This window comes from Hemiscyllium ocellatum, chromosome 32, assembly GCF_020745735.1.
Source record: "Hemiscyllium ocellatum isolate sHemOce1 chromosome 32, sHemOce1.pat.X.cur, whole genome shotgun sequence".
Taxonomy (NCBI): Eukaryota; Metazoa; Chordata; class Chondrichthyes; order Orectolobiformes; family Hemiscylliidae; genus Hemiscyllium; species Hemiscyllium ocellatum.
The window spans coordinates 35,770,021-35,787,967 of NC_083432.1; the positions used below are offsets into that span (position 1 = coordinate 35,770,021).

The 17,947-nt window shown below is 40.9% G+C and overlaps 1 protein-coding gene across 1 annotated transcript in view; it reads left to right on the top strand.

Annotated features, from left to right (window-relative positions):
* Positions 1-17,947, top strand: part of becn1 (beclin 1, autophagy related) — a 25,404-nt gene continuing 7,457 nt past the window's right edge. The window contains exons 1-9 of the mRNA XM_060848649.1: positions 1-202; positions 1,526-1,654; positions 6,994-7,061; positions 10,808-10,866; positions 14,197-14,287; positions 15,681-15,817; positions 16,094-16,288; positions 16,797-16,943; positions 17,685-17,834. Of these exons, the coding sequence (XP_060704632.1) occupies positions 1,528-1,654; positions 6,994-7,061; positions 10,808-10,866; positions 14,197-14,287; positions 15,681-15,817; positions 16,094-16,288; positions 16,797-16,943; positions 17,685-17,834 (974 nt within the window). The 5' untranslated portion in view covers positions 1-202; positions 1,526-1,527. The remainder of the gene's footprint in view (positions 203-1,525; positions 1,655-6,993; positions 7,062-10,807; positions 10,867-14,196; positions 14,288-15,680; positions 15,818-16,093; positions 16,289-16,796; positions 16,944-17,684; positions 17,835-17,947) is intronic.

A 17,947-nucleotide genomic window follows, 5' to 3' on the forward strand; every position in this document is an offset into this window, starting at 1 on the left:
AGTGGAGGGGGAAGAAGGAGAGAGCTGGAAGAGACAGGAAGGAAAAGGAGAAAAGAGCAACAATATCACCGAGTGCTATGTGTGAGAGAGTGAGTGAGTGAGTGAGGCAGGATATAAACCCTCCTCCTGCCTCACCATGCGGCTGTCCTGAGCTGTCTTCCCAGCATCAGACTCCCTCCTTGTCAAGTGAGAAGCAGATGAGGTACGTTACCCTCGGCTGGGGGAGTTTCACTTTATTTCTTACCTCCGTCTGCGCTCAGCGTTTTCACCAGCCGTGACTGAATAGGTTTTAACTCGGCAGCAGTGGGTACGACAGATGCTGGAGATTAGAGTCTAGATTAGAGTGGTGCTGGAAAAGCACAGCAGGTCAGGCAGTATCCGAGGAGCAGGAGAATCGATGTTTCAGGCAAGAGCCCTTCATCAGACTCATTCCTGATGAAGGGCTTTTGCGCGAAAGGTCGATTTTCCAGCACCACTCTAATCTTGACCCTGAATAGGTTTTAAGCCTATTCCCATTCCCTTTTTTTTCCCCCTCGCCCTGCTTGTTTTTTTTTAAACAGAATTGGGGATAGTTGATTTTTAAGGGGAGTGAGCGGACGCTGGTTTCGGGATGAAGAAGCAAATCGCTGTCGGCAACTGAAAGGTTAATATTTTAGCTGGGAGCTGTGGCTAGACAAGGGGATGGGAGAACATTTAAAAGTCCGTTATTTGGATGTGACTAAGTGGTGGCAGTGAACTTTGATATTGACTGAACTGTGCATTTTCTACTTGTATTTAATTTTGTCAGCATTAGTTCCCACTTACTCTTCATGAGAAATTATTTGTGGAGTAAGATAATTGCTGTTTTGTGGCTAGTGATCATCTGTTGGAATATCATGCTGTCATATTTTCTGTATTATGGTAACTCTACGCTGATGAAGGGCTTTTGCCCGAAACGTCGATTCTCCTGCTCCTCGGATGCTGCCTGACCTGTTGTGCTTTTTCAGTAACACATTCTCGACTCTGATCTCCAGCATCTGCAGTTCTCACTTTCCCCTAACTCTACGTGACAGTTTGTCGTACTTTTTTTAAAATTTGCTTTAATCTCTCCCCAACTAGAGCTCACCATCTCAAAATTTTGTATTTCCTTCATCATGCTTCCTCTTGTTGCATGCTAAAATAATAAGTCATTTAGCCATCTGTTGCCTGCCATTGTGCTCATTGTAGCTAATTCTGCTTTGTGTATGCCTTACCGTTTTCCCTTTACTTTGCTCAATTACATTCTTGTCATCGGATGTAAAATTTCAGGTGAATTTGATGAGGTGACCAGAGTTGGAGTGTTCATTTAATTGCTTTCCACACAATTACTAGCCTCACTTAGTTTTCACCATCTCCTGTTTGTTTCAATATACAGCATCTGCAATATTTTCTTTTGTTTTCATGCTTGATCTGCAATGTTCAGTATAATAAGGCAGAATTTATGTGAAAATTTCACACATTAAGTTAGTCTGTCAGAGTTCACAATGTGCTTTCTTATTTTGTATAGCTATGGAAGGTTCAAAGTCTTCAAGCTCCACCATGCAAGTGAGCTTTGTATGCCAGCGTTGTAGTCAACCCCTAAAGCTGGATACATCCTTCAATGTTTTAGATAGAGTCACAATTCAGGAACTCACAGGTAAGTAATTGCAATACCTGTATTTTTCCATTATTGTTAGTTTTTAAGTTACTGTCCTGTCTCTAATTCTGTAGGCTGAGGGTTTAAGTCTCAATCGAGTCTGAAATTTAAAAATTTGATTTGACCCTCAGTGCAGCCCTTTCTTGCTACTATTTAAATCAGCGATTCTGGTTATCGGCCCCATCTAGAATCATAGAATTTTACAGTACAGGAGGAGGCCACTTGACCCATTGTGTCTGTACTGGCTCCTGAAAAGACTACCAGCTGGTTCCGTTGTCCTGCCCTATCTCTGTAACCCTCTAAATTCATCACTTTTAAATATACATGTAACTCTCTTTTGAAACCTCCACCACTCTCCCAGGCAATACATTTCAAATCATAATAACTCTGTGAATAAAGAGGTTTCTCTTCATGTCGCTTAGTTCTCTTGCTGATGATCTTGAAACTGTGATCCTGAATTATTGACGTGCCAAATAGTGGAAATAAAATATCCTCCTTCACCCTGTCAAAATGTGTTCATAATTTTGAATACCCAAATAAGGTTATCTCTTGATCTTCTCTGGTCCAAGATGAATAAGCCCAATTTCTCTAATCTAAAATCCTTCATTCCTGCAATCATTCTCGTAAAATTTCCTTTGAATTCTAACCTGGATTTCAACATCCTTTCTTAAATAAGATGTCAAGAACTAAATGCACGACTCCTAATGTGGTCTGACCATTGATTTATAGACATGTAGCATCACTTTATTGTTTTTACATTCTCTGCCTCTAGTTTTAAACCCAAGGATCCTGTAAGCCATCTTAACAACTGTTTTAGCTTACTTGGCCACCTTCATGTGAACCCTGAAGTCCCACTGCTCCTCTACTCCCCTTAAAGTTGAACCATTAAGCTTGTATTGCATCTCAGTGGTTCCTCTCCCACAATGCACTACCTCACATTTCTCTGCACTGAAATTCATCTGCCAGGTGTCTGCCCATTTGGCCAACTTGTCAATGTCCCTCTACAGTCACTCAGCATCATCCTCCCAATCCACTAATCTCCTTATCCTAATATCATCTGCAAGTTTAGAAATTTTGCCCTCAATACCCATCTCCAAATCACTTATATAAATTTAAAAAGTCCCAACTGGATCCCTGGGGAACATCTCTTTCAACTCATGTCCAATCTGGGAAATGATATCTGTGACTATCAGCTTCCCCATATTTTAGCCAACTTCTGAATCATGCTACTGTTAATCCCAAACATTTCTAAATTGCTCAGGAACCTGCATGTAGTACCATATCAAATGCTTTCTGAAAGTCCAAATATACAACATCCATGGCACTGCCCTCTACCACTGCCTTGAAAATAAACTTTATTATAATAGTTAGACATGAACTACTCTTGATAAAGCAATGTATTAATCTATTTTTCTCGGTGTCTATTTACCTTGTCCTGTATTCTGATCTCCATCAACTTTCCCACTTAGTGTAAAACTGACAGATTGGTAGTTTCCTAGGTTTTCCTTTGTTGCCTTTTTAAACATGGTGTTATATTTGCAATCCTCCAGTCTCTTGGACTAGTCTTGTGTTCAAAGTGGCCTGGAAAATTTCTGTCAACGGCTCTATAACTTGCTCCCTTACCCCTCTCAGCAATCTTGGATGTATCCTGTTTGACCTGGCTACTTCTCTGCCTGGAATGCTGCCAGCCTTTCTGGCGCCTCTTCTTTTATTTATATAGAATCCCTACAGCGTTGGGACAGGCCCTTTGGCCCACCAAGTCCACACCAATCCTCCGAAGAGTAACCCACCCAGACCCATTCCCCATTCTATTATCCTATAATTACCCCTGGCTCATGCATCTAACCTGCACGTTCCTGAATACTATGGGCAATTTAGCATGGGCAATTTAGCATGGCCAATTCACCTAACATGCATACTTTTGGATTGTGGGAGGAAACCGGAAAATGCAGACATGGGGAGAATGTGCAAACCCCACACAAACAGTCACCCGAGGCTGGAATCGAACCCTGGTGAAATGAGGCAGCAGTGCTAACTACTGAGCCACTGTGCCGCCCCTTAATTTATCATATACTATTTGGTTGCTCAAAACCCTCATTTTCAACTGAGCCATTGTCACCATTTTCTATTTTGGTAAAGGTAGAGCAAAATACTCACTTAGGACCTCTGCCAAAGACTTTGCTTCAGTGAGCAGCTTACCCTGCTAATTCCTTGTGGGACCCACTCTACCCTTCATTAATCTTTTACTATTAATATGCTTGAAGAACATTTTACTATTTGCTTTAGTGCAGCTTGTTAACTTTCTCGTTCCAGCCTTAGCCTCTTTCTTGGGTTTTAACTACTCTTCCGATTTCTATTTTCATAGAATCCCTGCACTGCAGAAAGAGTTGCACTTGGCCCTTGAGTCTGCACCAACTCTTTGAAGAGCATCTTACACAGATCTAGTCCCTGTCTTCTCCCTTTAACCCAAGCATTTTACCATGATAAATCCTCCTAACCTGTCCATCTTTGGGCTATGGGAGGAAACTAGAGCACCCAAAAGAAGCCCCCACAGACGCGGGGACAATGTCCAAACAGACAATCACCCAAAATTGGAATCAAATCCAGGTCCCTGGCACTGAGAGCAGCAATGCTAGCTGCTAAGTCACCTAATGATATTGCTATTATTATTCCTGTAAACACACGCCTCCTTTTTCTTCTTTTATTTTCTCATCAATATCCTCAGTTATCCAGTGAACTCTGGCCATAGATGCACATAATTCTCATGGGTATGTACTTCTCATGGGTGTGTACAGACTTCTCTGATTTGAAAGTCTCCCTTTTTTCCATTCACACAATGTTTCCAATCAACGTGCTCCAGTTCAAATTTTGAACCTTTTAAAATCTGCCCTTTTCCGGTCTGGGATCTTAATCCTTGATTGATTTTTTTTAAAAATCATTTTCTGACTTAATTGTAATAAGGTTCAATATTGCTATTTCTCAAATGCTTCTCCACTTGGCCTGCGTCATTTCCTAGGACCACATTCAGCAAAGCTCCCTCCCTAGCAGGACTGGAAGTGTCCTGTTCTAGAAAGTTCTCCTGCACACATTGCCCTGTCTTTATTTCAGTTTGTTCGAGGGTAATTGAAATCATCAATTATCACAGCCCTGCAAATTTCCTTAATCTGCCTACAAATGCTCCCTTCTACTTCCTCGCAAGTATTCGGAGGTCGAAAATAAACAGCCAAAAAGGTGCTTGCTACCTTCCTATTTCTCACTTCCAACCATATATGTTCATATCCACCATAGCTACTTCCAGCTTGGAGTAAAAGATCCCAAGAAGTGTTCATTCCGCTCTTTCAAATACATCCCTCAATCTACATCATAAAAGCAAATTTATCTTCAAAGTTTGGGAGAAGATTTGTAGCTCGGGTGCTCGTTGTTGTGGTTCTGTTCGCCGAGCTGGGAATTTGTGTTGCAGACGTTCCGTCCCCTGTCTAGGTGACATCCTCAGTGCTTGGGAGCCTCCTGTGAAGCACTTCTGTGATGTTTCCTTGCCGCTTCCAGTTGTCAGTTCCAGCTGTCCATTGCAGTGGTTGGTATATTGGGTCCAGGTCGATGTGCTTATTGATTGTATCTGTGGACGAGTGCCATGCCTCTAGGAATTCCCTGGCTGTTCTCTGTTTGGCTTGTCCTATAATAGTAGTGTTGTCCCAGTCGAACTCACGTTGCTTGTCATCTGTGTGTGTGGCTACTAAGGATAGCTAAGGACAAGCAACATGAGTTCGACTGGGACAACACTACTATTATAGGACAAGCCAAACAGAGAACAGCCAGGGAATTCCTAGAGGTATGGCACTCATCCATAGATTCTATCAATAAGCACATCGACCTGGACCCAATATACCAGCCACTGCAACGGACAGCTGGAACTGACAACCGGAAGTGGCAGAGACAAACCACTATAAATGCCGGAGGAAATATGACACAAGCGTTTCACAGGAGGCTCCCAAGCACTGAGGATGTCACCTAGACAGGGGACAAAATGTCTGCAACACAAATTCCCAGCTCGGCGAACAGAACCACAGCAAATATATCTGGTTATTATTGCACTGCTGTACACGGGGGTGGGAATGGGGGAGGATGTAGTCGTTGAGTCTCTGGGATGATCTTCGGAGGGTTAGTGCAGACCATGTAGGGATTCTATGATCCTCCATTATAGTCCAACATAAATTGCACTTGTGTACAATATACTGATCAATCACCTTACTGCAAACAGAAAGCTGATAGATGTGATTAGTATCCAACCTGATTATGTTGGTGTTGTCTTTGTACATTAACAGTACGTCTGTATTTTTGTTTGATTTGATGAGACAGTGTGAGTAGATTTGAACTGAAGTTAAAGCTGCTTATAGCAAGGAAGTGCAGAAAGCCCATGGGAGTGAATCTTGAGAATAGTTGGCATATTCTGCACATATCATGAGACCAAAGAACTATAATGTTCTGGGTGGGAATTCCATGAATGAATAGAAATGTTATTGTCGTGACAGGGCTTAGGAGAACAGAGAAGTGGGCCCTAGGATGTAGTAGTTTAGATCAGAGTGGTGCTGGAAAAGCACAGCAGGTCAGGCAGCATCCGAGGAGCAGGAAAATTGATGTTTCGGGCAAAAGTCCTTCATCAGGATCTAGTAATTTTTTTTAATTTAGTCCACACCCCTACCTCTATATATCATCAGGTTTAAGTTCTAAACTGGGAAGACTACATATTTATTTTAATGAATTCTAATAAAATAAATGTTATTATTCACTTGGATAAAACTGCAAATTTCTACTTAATACAAGAAATATTCCAGACACTTGAATCAATGGGGAGATTAGTGAGAAATATTTGGGTTCTTCCAGCAAGGAGGAAGAGGCATGCATTTCAAGAGGGATTTCTCGAGCGTCAGGCCTAGTGATTGAAGGCAGTGGTGGGGGGAGAGAGAGAGAGAGAGAGAGATGAGTGAAAGAAGCTACGGAAGTGTGTGTAGAACAGCATGATGTAAAAGTCATTCAAGAAGAGCGAAAGTACAAGTTTCATCATAAACACTTTGAATGAAGTGCTGTACAGAAGCATAGGTGATACTAATGGCAACAAGTGCCTTGAGACAGGTGACTCTCGGGTACTGGCTCAATCTTATGCAACTTTTTAAAAAATGTAGCCTATCCTTTTCCCTTTCTCAAAAAAAGTGTTCTAATCATTCAGGTACGACCTGATATCCAAACCTATCGTTTCAGAGGGAATTTTTAAAACAAGTTTAAAAGCAATTAATATTAAAAGACCAGTATGTTGAAAGTTATCCTGTCTTTTTTTTTCTCAGCCCCTTTAGTTACAGTTACTCCTGTAAAACCAGAAGAAGGCAGGGTGGAAAATGGCAGCCCTGCAGAGGTAAGAACCAAAGTAGCTGTCTGTAAATAAATTCATTAAATTCAATTTTCGTTGCTGTGTATCTACTATAGTTTAATTGTTAAATATGCTGGTATGTTGTGTGTTGCTGAAATATGCTGAGTGCATCATGTCCTGGGAATAACCTGTGGAGACAGTAAATGTATGGATTGTGCCATGTATAATACATGTTGTGAACCTTTTTTTGTATTGGTGTGTGTGGTGGTATTTTACAGCTGCTTTATGATACATTTTTAAAAAAAATAAAGTTCGATTGCACTTTCCAGATAGGCAGATCACTTTCCTTTCTGTAAAATTTGAGCTTTTAAGGGGAGGCATTTGCTTCACATCCAAATTATAGAACAAACTAGAAAAATGCAAATAATAAACACTTTCAGAATATCTATTTTGCTGTGTGGAATGTCAGAATGGAGGAGTGCTGTCTTGGGGATGTCATTAAATGTGACCATTCAATGTCAAAGTCAAGAGTGTGCTGCTGAAAAAGCTAGCAGTTCAGACAGCATCCGAGGAGCAGGATTATCTTGAGGCTTGTGGGCTGGGGGGCTGAGAGGTAAATGGGAAGGGGGGTGAGGTAGCTGAGAAAGTGATCGGTTGAAGGTGGGTGTGGAGCGGATAGATGGGAAAGGTGATGGACAAGTCAGGAAGGTGGTGCTGAGTTGGAGGCTTGTGGGGGAGGGGAAATGAGGAAACTGATGGAATCCACATTGATCCCATGTGGTTGCGGGGTCCCAAGGCAGAATATGCAGCATTCTTCCTACAGGCGTCGAGTGGTGATGGTGGATGGGGCCCAGGATCTGCATGTTCTTGACAGTGGGAGGGGGAGTTAAGTTTCAGCCACAGGGTGGTGGGGTTGGTTGGTACGGGTGTCCCAGAGATGTTCTCTGGAACGATCTGCAAGAAGGCGTCCCCTCTCCCCAATGTAGAGGAGACCACATCTGGTGCAACAGATACAGTAGATGACATTGGTAGAGGTACAAGTAAATTTCCATTGGATGTGGAAGGATCCTTTGGGGCCTTGGATGGAGGTTAGTGGAGTGTTGTGGGTGCAGGTTTTGCACTTCCTTTGGTGGCAGGGGAAAGTGCTGGAAGTGGGGTGTGGGTTGGTGGTTGGAGGGAGGAGGATCTGATGAGGGAGTCCCGGGGGTAATGATCTCTCCGAAACGCTGATAGGCGTGGGGAGGGAAATATATCTCTGGAAGTGGTGGAGAATGATGTGATGTATGCGGACTTTGATGGGGTGGAAGGCGAGGACGAGGTGAGGTTCTGTCCTTGTTGGGTTGAGAGGGGTGGGGTTCAGGGGCGTGGGGGGGGAGGGAGTGGAGGAGATGTGCTGGAGGGCATCATCAACCACATGGGAAGGGAAGTTGTGATCTTGGAAGAAGGAGGCCATCTGGGATCGGAGGAATTGGGTATAAGGGATGGTGTTTTTACAGGAGGTAGGGTGGGAGGAGGTGTAGTCTAGGTAGCTGCGGGAGTCGGTGGGCTTGTAGTAGATGTCCATGGTTAGTTGGTCACCAGAGATGGTGAGGGAGAGGCCCAGGAAGGGGAAAGAGGTGTGTGAGATAGTCCAGGTGAATTTGAGGTCAGGGTGGAAGGTATTGGTAAAGTTGATCAACTGTTCAACCTCCTCATGGGAACACAAGGTGGTGCCAATGCTCATCATAGCGGAAGGACAGGTGGGGGCTGGTGCCGGTCCAACTGCGGAAGATGGACTGTTCCACATAGCCAACAAAGAGGCAGGCATAGCCTGGTCCCATGTAGGTGCCATGGTTCCCCTTTTGAGTTGGAGGAATTGGGAGGATTGGAAGGAGAAGTTGTTGAGGGCGAGGACCAGTTCAGCCAAGCGGGTAAAAGTTGGAAGAGTACTGGTTGGGACAGCATGACAGGAAGAAACGGAGGGCTTGGAGACCTTCGTCGTGGCGGATCAATGTGGGTAGGGACTGGATGTCCATAGTGAAGATGAGGTGTTGGGGGCCGGGGAAATGAAAATCTTGGAGGAGGTGAAGGGCGTAGGTGGTGTCCCGGACGTCGGTGGGGAGTTCCTGTACTAAGGGGGTCAGGACTGTGTCAAGATAGGCAGAGGTGAGTTCAGCAGGACAAGCACAGGCTGAGACATTGAGTCGACCAGGGAAGTCGGGTTTGTGAATCTTTTGGTAGGAGGTAGAATTGGATGGTGTAGGGTTTCGGGTTTGTGAATCTTTGATAGGAGGAAGAATCGGGCAATGCAGGGTTTCAGGTTGACATTGACATTGAATGTCAAAGATCCTGTGGTTCTGCAGGGGGAGCAGCCAAGATTCTCTTGGTGTCTGGACTATGTCTCCATCCACTAATACCACCAGAACAAATTAATTAGTTATTAATTCAGTTGTGTTGTATGTAAAGTGATTTGGCTGCAGGACAATTATTTTATTTCAAAGTAATTCATCCAGTAAAGTGCTTTGCACTGTTTCAGTTGAAATAAGGAGCTATTTGTATCGATCTTTTCTCTCCAATAATTTATTCTGTAATATTTCACAAAATATTATTTTAGTTTTGACACAGGCAAGATGGAGAGGTGAACATGATTATTTTTACTGTTTTCCTCTCCTATCTATATATTTTTTAAAATCTAATTTCTTTATAACCTTTTTCCCTTTTAAAAATAGGTGGTGGTCTATTTCCCAATTTTAAATGATCTACAGCAAGTTCTTTAGGATTAAAACAAAGTAAGGTTTATTACTGCATTCAAAAGCCAAAGGAATGATTTGTGATGTATACTCTCTCTCTCATGCACACAAGAAAGGAAAGGGGAGGGGAGAAATAAACCAGACTTATGGGAGATACTGAGACCAGAGACAGGTGCTTAGCTAAGTTGGGAGGTACTACTCCTGATATGATAAACGGATTATCGAACAAAAATCAAGCTGAATCCTCGAAGGGTGGCATGGTGGCACAGTGGTTAGCACTGCTGCCTCACAGCGCCAGAGACCCGGGTTCAATTCCCGCCTCAGGCGACTGACTGTGTGGAGTTTGCACGTTCTCCCCGTGTCTGCGTGGGTTTCCTCCGGGTGCTCCGGTTTTCTCCCACAGTCCAAAGATGTGCGGGTCAGGTGAATTGGCCATGCTAAATTGCCCATAGTATTAGGTAAGAGGTAAATGTAGGGGTATGGGTGGGTTGCGCTTCGGTGGGTCGGTGTGGACTTGTTGGCCCATAGGGCCTGTTTCCACACTAGGTAATCTAATCTAATCTAAGGAGATTTAAACAAACCATGTGACTAGTTTTTGGTTAAACCGCTTAACTAATCGGTTTTAATGTCCTGCCCCCATTTATTGTATTTTGGACTAGATATGTGAAGTTGTTGGGACCATATTGAACAATAATGGACTTCAATGATCTCCTTTTTGCTCAGAACTGACTGGGATAAACATATCATATATTAATCCTTGATGTTGGCTTGGGTGGAATGGTCATACAGTGCAGAGTATCATATGCCAGGAAGTGTTGAGTTCACTTTTGTCCAGGTACTTGCTAGAAATTTGTGGAAGCAGCCAACTTGCTCATTCTGTTTGATAGCATCCATTTTAAAATCAAGCAAGAGTTCATTTAAAGAAAATTTAAGCATGAGAATATTATATGAAAATCTTTTTCTTGCCCTCTGAGCATTTCAGTTTTAAAAAATAAATTGTGTATAAAACATCCAACAGTTGGTCTTCATTTTGGCTTCACTTAAGGTGTTTTATTTTTTTAGGAAGCTTGCACAGAAGGTAAACCAGATAGTGTTTCCAGAAAATATATACCTCCTGCTCGGTAAGGACACATAATTTAACTTTCTATGTACTAAACCAAGTCCTAACTTTGTTTTCAGCTTTTAATTGGTAATTAATATATTAATTCGGCCACGCTGATGGTTTCAAGTTATGTTTCGCATGCCTTGACGCAAGGTGATGTATCATGTGATATAAGTAGAACTTTGAACTTCACAAGCTGGGAGGGAAGATTCGAGGCCAGGTCATTTGGCTTGTTCTTCCATGTTTCTTTCTTCTGGTTTAAGAATATTCATCAAAGGGGCATGGAACCAGTTTGCTCCATGGCACCTTGTCTTAAAAAATGGGGAAGAATAAATTGAAAAATTTGATGCTTAAAAAATATTCTACAATGTAGTAAAACAGTATATTTTCAAATTAGCATTTTACTTTTTTTTATGATAGTATTCTCTTCCAGAATTACCATGATGTTCTATTGAGTGAGTAATTGTTTTGCATGTTGTGGTGCTGAGGTGTACAGGTTAGAAAGATCCTACTTTTGAAATCTCTTATGCTGATACTGAAGGGATAATAAGAATGCTATTTATTATTTGCGTCATTTAGAATGAGGATGAGTATTGTAAACCAGTGACACATGGTGGTAGTGAAAATATCTCCAATTGAAGAGAGGATGTAGCTTTGCCAAGGTACAGCTGTTGGGTAGTTGTACTTGTTTTGGTGCAAGGTTCACTAGATTGATTCCTGGGATCAACAGATTTTGAGAAAGTTGAGAATAGTGTGAAACGGGTAGAATGCTTGATACTATCCGGTTGAATTTTTGAAAGCTATTTCCCCTGGGTGTTATGTCTAGAACTAGGACTTAGTCTCAAAGCAGGGCAACATTTACAAACAAGATGGGGAAAAATATTTACTGAAGGAGCTGTTTTCTTTAGAACATTACAGCGCAGTACTTGCCCTTTGGCCCTTGATGTTGTGCCGACCTGTGGAACTAATCTGAAGCCCATCTAACCTACACTATTCCATTCTCGTCTGTATGCCTATCCAATAACCTTTTAAATGTCCTTAAGCTTGGTGAGTCTACTACTGTTGCAGGCAGTGCAGTCTATGCCTCTACTACTGAGTAAAGAAACTACCTCTGACATCTGTCCTATATCTATCATCCCTCAATTTAAAGCTCTGTCCCTTCGTGCTAGCCATCACCATACGAGGAAAACGTGATTCCCTGTCCACCCTATCTAACCCTCTGATTATCTTATGTCTCAATTGTCACCTCTCAACCTTCCTCTTTCTAATGAAAACAGCCTCAAGTCCCTCGGCCTTTCCTCATAAGATCTTCCCCCCCCCCCCCCCACCCCTCCCCACCAGGCAACATCCTAGTAAATCTCTTCTGAGCCCTTTTCAAAACTTTCAAATCCTTCCTTTAATGTGGTGACCAGAACTGTAAGCAATACTCCAAATGTGGCCACACCAGAGTTTGTACTGCTGCAGCATGATCTCATGGTTCCAACACTCAATCCCTCTACCAATAAAAGGTAACACACCATAGGCCGCCTTAACAACCTTCTCAACCTGGGTGTCAACTTTCAAGGATCTATGTATCCGGACACAGAGATCTCTATGCTCATCTGCACTACCAAGAATCACACCATTAGCCCAGTACTCTGCATTCCTATTACTCCTTCCAAAGTGAATCACCTCACACTTTTCCACATTAAACTCCATTTGCCACCTCTCAGTCCAGCTCTGCAGCTTATCTATGTCTCTCTGTAACTTACAACATCCTTTGTCACCATTCACAACTCTATTGACCTTAGTGTCATCTATGAATTTACTAATCTATCCTTCTATGCCCTCATTCAGATAATTTATAAAAATGACAAACAACAGTGGCTCCAAAACAGATCCTTGCGGTACCCCACTAGTAACTGAACTCCAGGATGAACATTTCATATCCACCACCACATTCTGTCTTTTAGGTAGCCAATTTCTGATCCAAACCACTAAATCACCCTCAATCCCATGCCTCCGTATTTTGTGCACTAGCATACCGTGGGGAACCTTATCAAATGTCTTACTGAAATCCATATTCGCCACATCAATCGCTCTATCCTCATCCACCTGTTTGGTCACCTTCTCAAAGAACTCTATAAGGTTTGTGGGGTATGACCTAACCTTCACAAAACTGTGTTATCTACCTGTAATCAACTTATTCCTTTCTAGATGATTATTCTAGATGAAATCTTTGGAATTCCCTACTGCAGATGCTCTAATATTATTTATATTTTACTGAGATCAATAGATGTGAGTAAGGGATGGAGGATATGGAAATAATTTCATAATACTATAAGAATTAGAACAGGTTTAGGCTGTTACGCCCCTCGAGCCTGCTCTATCATTCAAAAGAATTATGGCCGAAACGACATTCCTCACGTCCACTTTACTGCAATTTTTCCGTAGCCCTTGATTCCCCTACTGATCGAGAATCCATCTGTCTTAGCCTTAAATGTACATGAGGACTCTGCCCTCATAGCTCTCTGTGAAAAGGAATTTTAAAGATTCTCAACCCTCCAAGAAACAATTCCTCATATCAGTCTTAAATTGGCACCCCTTTATTCTGAGACTATGTCCTCTGGTCTGAGACCCTCCCGTGAGGAGAAGCACCCTCTCAGCATTTACCCTGTCAAGCCCTTTAAGAATCCTGTATGTTTCATTGAAATCACCACTTCTCATTCTCCTAAACTTCACTGAGCAGGGTCTCGACCTAATTAGGCTTTGCTCATAAGACAATCCCTTCATAGTTTGGAATTCTGTAGAAGATCAGTCATGATTTTATTGATGGAATAGGTTTGAAGAGCTCAGTAGTTGCCACCTGCTCTGTTTCTCAAATCTCATGATACCACTGTATTTATGTCTTGCACTTAAGTGTTTCGTGTACTTTGAAATACAGTATACTGTGTATTTTGGAACCTTATCCAACAGTAGTTAAGAAGAGAAAATGGGGGAAAATCGAAAAATACCTCTTTCTTACTCTTATTACCTTGACTTGTGTCTAAATGTCTGGACACTTCATTAAATGGTTTACAATGAATTTGTGAAATTATTCAATATTGCTGAATAGATGAAAATTATCATTTCAAATCCTAAATCAGGCATATAATTTAAAATACTTTAATAGTTTTCTTAGAAGATATTTATTCATGTGGTTAATTTAGTCAAGTTATAAGATTCTTTGTTTATGGATACAGTGAAAAAATACTATGTTTTTATTTTCCACAGTTAGTGGAACAGCATCTTCTAACTTAAAATAGGAGATATATTTTCTTGAGGTTTGAGATTATTTGGAGAATGGCTATAGAAGTTTAATCTTTTATAGGATGTTGTCCACAGAAAGTGCTAATAGTTTTACTCTCATTGGAGAAGCTTCTGATGGTGGCACAATGGAAAACCTAAGCCGAAGACTCAAAGTGAGTTTGTACTTTATTTGGTCTGATAACTATTCATCACTGTTTACTTGTGTATATAGCAAATATTTTCAAATTATACATTTTAATAATTAGTTTTACAGCAAAACACTCTTGTACATGAAACAATGTGTGTCTGTAAAATACTTTCAAACAGACCCCTCTGCTGGACTGATAATGCTAGGTCAGATTGCATAGTCTTATCCAAAGTTCGTGACAACTTCAGGAAATAATATTCCACTCAAGGTTTTCAATATATGATGGCTATTTTTTAATACAGTTTATCTTTATTCAAATGAATTTGTAGACACAGTCTTCAGTGTGTTTTTTAATTAAATTAATTTCAAAAGATAGAAATGTTTCTAGAACTTAGATTATAGAAACATTGATAAAAATTGAATGGCAGATTTTGAAAAGAAAGCTATTCTTCAAGTTGATTTCCCATGCTTTGCTCGGAGGTAGTCTGGGATCTAATTATAGTTGTGATGTTTATCATTAAGATGGAGGGGTGTAGGTTTCAGAAAAGCTCTCTATATTCCACAGTTAAATCCCTCTCCTGCTTTGTGGTCCAGGAGAACTGCATGTTTATCCTGCTGCATATTGCTTCTATGAAAATGGCTTTTACTAATCTTGGCCCATCACTGGGAAAAGTCCCACATTTGCTGAGCTGCTCTGTGCAAATGCAGGACCAGTACCTGTTTTTTGGGAGAGCTTTGTGACCACCATAAGATGTTTAACAACCCTTCCCCTTCACTAATTCTCTCTCTTTTCTTCCTCCTCCTCCTCCCCCCACCACACCTTGCCGAGATTGAGAACATTCAGGGTGAGCCACCACCTGGGCTCAATGCAGGGTGAAATCCTGTAGAAAGGGAAAGGTGTCGCCTTATTGTGAGGATGCTGGCGTAGTGGTAATGTCACTGGACATAGTAATCCAAATTGTCAGGCAAATTCTGGGACATGTTCAAATCACACCATAACAGATGGTGAAATCTGAATTCAATTTCAAAAACTAATATTACTAGTAAGCTTGATGGTGACCACATAACCAATGCTAATCGATTAAATGCAGGCCTAGCCAGTGATGCTCACATCCATGAATGAGTTTTTAAAAATTGCCAATGCTAGATCTTGCTGGGGGCGTATTAGGAGTTGTGCATGCCAGTTACTTTAATTGTGTCGTCCATTTAAATGTCAGAAATTCTTGAACTGGACAGGTTATGTCCTGTTGCTTCCTGCTTGTCCATCACATGGTCAAAACAGGGATACAATGTATTGTCAAGCTCATTAAGGTGAAGTCAAATTTTGTTACTTACCACATTTTAATTTCTGTATGTTCTAAATGAAAGATTAAAATTGTGTATATCATTAAATTCTGTGGGTACTTGTTATTAAATAGGTGACCAGTGATCTGTTTGACATCATGTCTGGACAGACAGATGTGGACCATCCTCTCTGTGAGGAATGTACTGATACACTGCTTGATCAGTTGGACCAGCAACTGAATGTCACAGAAAATGAATGTCAGAATTACAAGTAGGTTACTAATACTATCTATCTCTATTGTATCCAAAAATTATACAAGCATTGGCATCTAGATTACTTTCACTTGAAAAATATAAAACATTGATCAGAATCCAGGCCATCATGTTCCAGATATTTTAAAGCAGTTAAATGTACCCAAGAAAAAGTTTTTATTTAATACCTGAGAATAACATTTTCAAATCTACATTTCTGAAGCTGATTGCGTGGTTTAGATTTTTGGTGAAATATAAACATCCTCATCAAGTGGATTCTATGTTTTTGATGCAGAAACTGTTTAGAGATACTTGAACAAATGAATGAGGAAGATGAAGAGCAACTGCTGCAAGAGTTGAAAGCACTGAACTCCCAAGAGAACTTTTTAATTCAGGAACTTGAAAATGTGGAAGTGAAACGGAAGAAGGTAGCAGATGATTTGGCCGAGGTTAGGGCAGAGACAGAGAGACTCAATCAAGAAGAAGCCCAGTGAGTAGACCAGGTTTTCATGTTAAAGTATAAAGCAGTATGCACAATAATTGGTGCATGACATTTATTGCTTTGCTCATTAATAGTAATGTATGAAACAGGCTTTTTATTGCAAGATTTTAACATTCTTCTGTCTAAAACTAGAGATACTTGAGGAAAAGGGAAGTATATAATACATCCCAGATCATTTCTCAACAATGACACTCAACCTGGTCCCAATCAGGAAAAAATCTGAAATACCGACGCATGTATAAAGATTACAAGTGCAAATATAGTAACTAAAAAGGGATTCAGACATAAAGAGAGACTTAAAGAAATTGAGTGTTATTTTCATCTCTACATTATGTGCACCAGTACAGAAAATTCATAGCATTGCTTTGTTTTGGTTCTTTTATTAGTTCCAGCATGAAATTGGTTCATTTTGAAAGTTTTCAAATTCTTTTAAACGAGAATAAGATGCAAGAAATCAGTCTTTTTTTTTGCTCTTGTATGAATTGTTATGTTGAAGGTACCAGCGGGAGTATTCTGAATTCAAAAGACAGCAATTGGAGCTTGATGATGATTTAACAAGTGTTGGCAATCAGATGCGATATGCTCAGATTCAGCTTGATAAACTCAAGAAAACCAATGTTTTCAATGCTACGTTTCACATATGGTAAGAACTAGTTAACTTTACCTGTATTTTTATTAGATTTTCTACAGTGTGGAAACAGGCCCTTCGGCCCAACAAGTCCACACCACCCCTCCGAAGAGAAACCCACCCAAACCCATTCCCCTACTCTATATTTACACACCTAACACTGTGGGCAATTTAGCATGGCCCATTCACCTGACCTGCACATCTTTGGATTGTGGGTGGAAACTGGAGCACCGGAGAAAACCCACGCAAACACGAAGTATGTGCAAACTCCTCACAGGCAGGATTCAAACCCAGGACCCTGGTGCTGTGAGGCACCAGTGCTAACAACTGAGCCACCGTGCTGCCCAATAATGAATTTTAATTGCTGTAGGTATCATTCATAATCATCCTGTATTTGGATCAATATATTCAGAGGCTACATTTTGTTCATTTAAACCTGAACATCCTGACTTTGGTAAGTCTGTGATGACACAATTAGCATTTAAGCACATGTAGTCTCTTAAGTGTGGCAGGACTGTATGTTCACCATATTGTTAACTTGGTTCCTTATACATTTTTGTTTGCTTTTCTGTTTCAACATCATACGAGGCTGGCTAGATTATTTTGAACTCTTTATATTATCAATTTTTTTCCCTTCGTTGACTAACTTGAGTCACGGACATTTCAGATCGAAAACGGGATGAATCATAGCTCACTTTATGTTTGTATTTCTGTATTAACTTTTTGTTTTTCATGACTGGACAATATGAATTTCAGGCATAGTGGACAGTTTGGCACCATCAATAACTTCAGACTAGGACGTCTACCAAGTGTTCCTGTGGAATGGAATGAGATTAATGCAGCTTGGGGGCAGACTGTGCTGTTACTGCACTCACTGGCTAACAAGATGGAACTCCGATTTCAGAGGTGCATTTTGAAATTGCATAAAGTCTGTACCATTTGTGTAATGATGAGTTTTGAAGTGAGACCTGTTTTGCTTGGAATCATAAATGCCAAATGAAAATTGTCTTAAGAGTCTG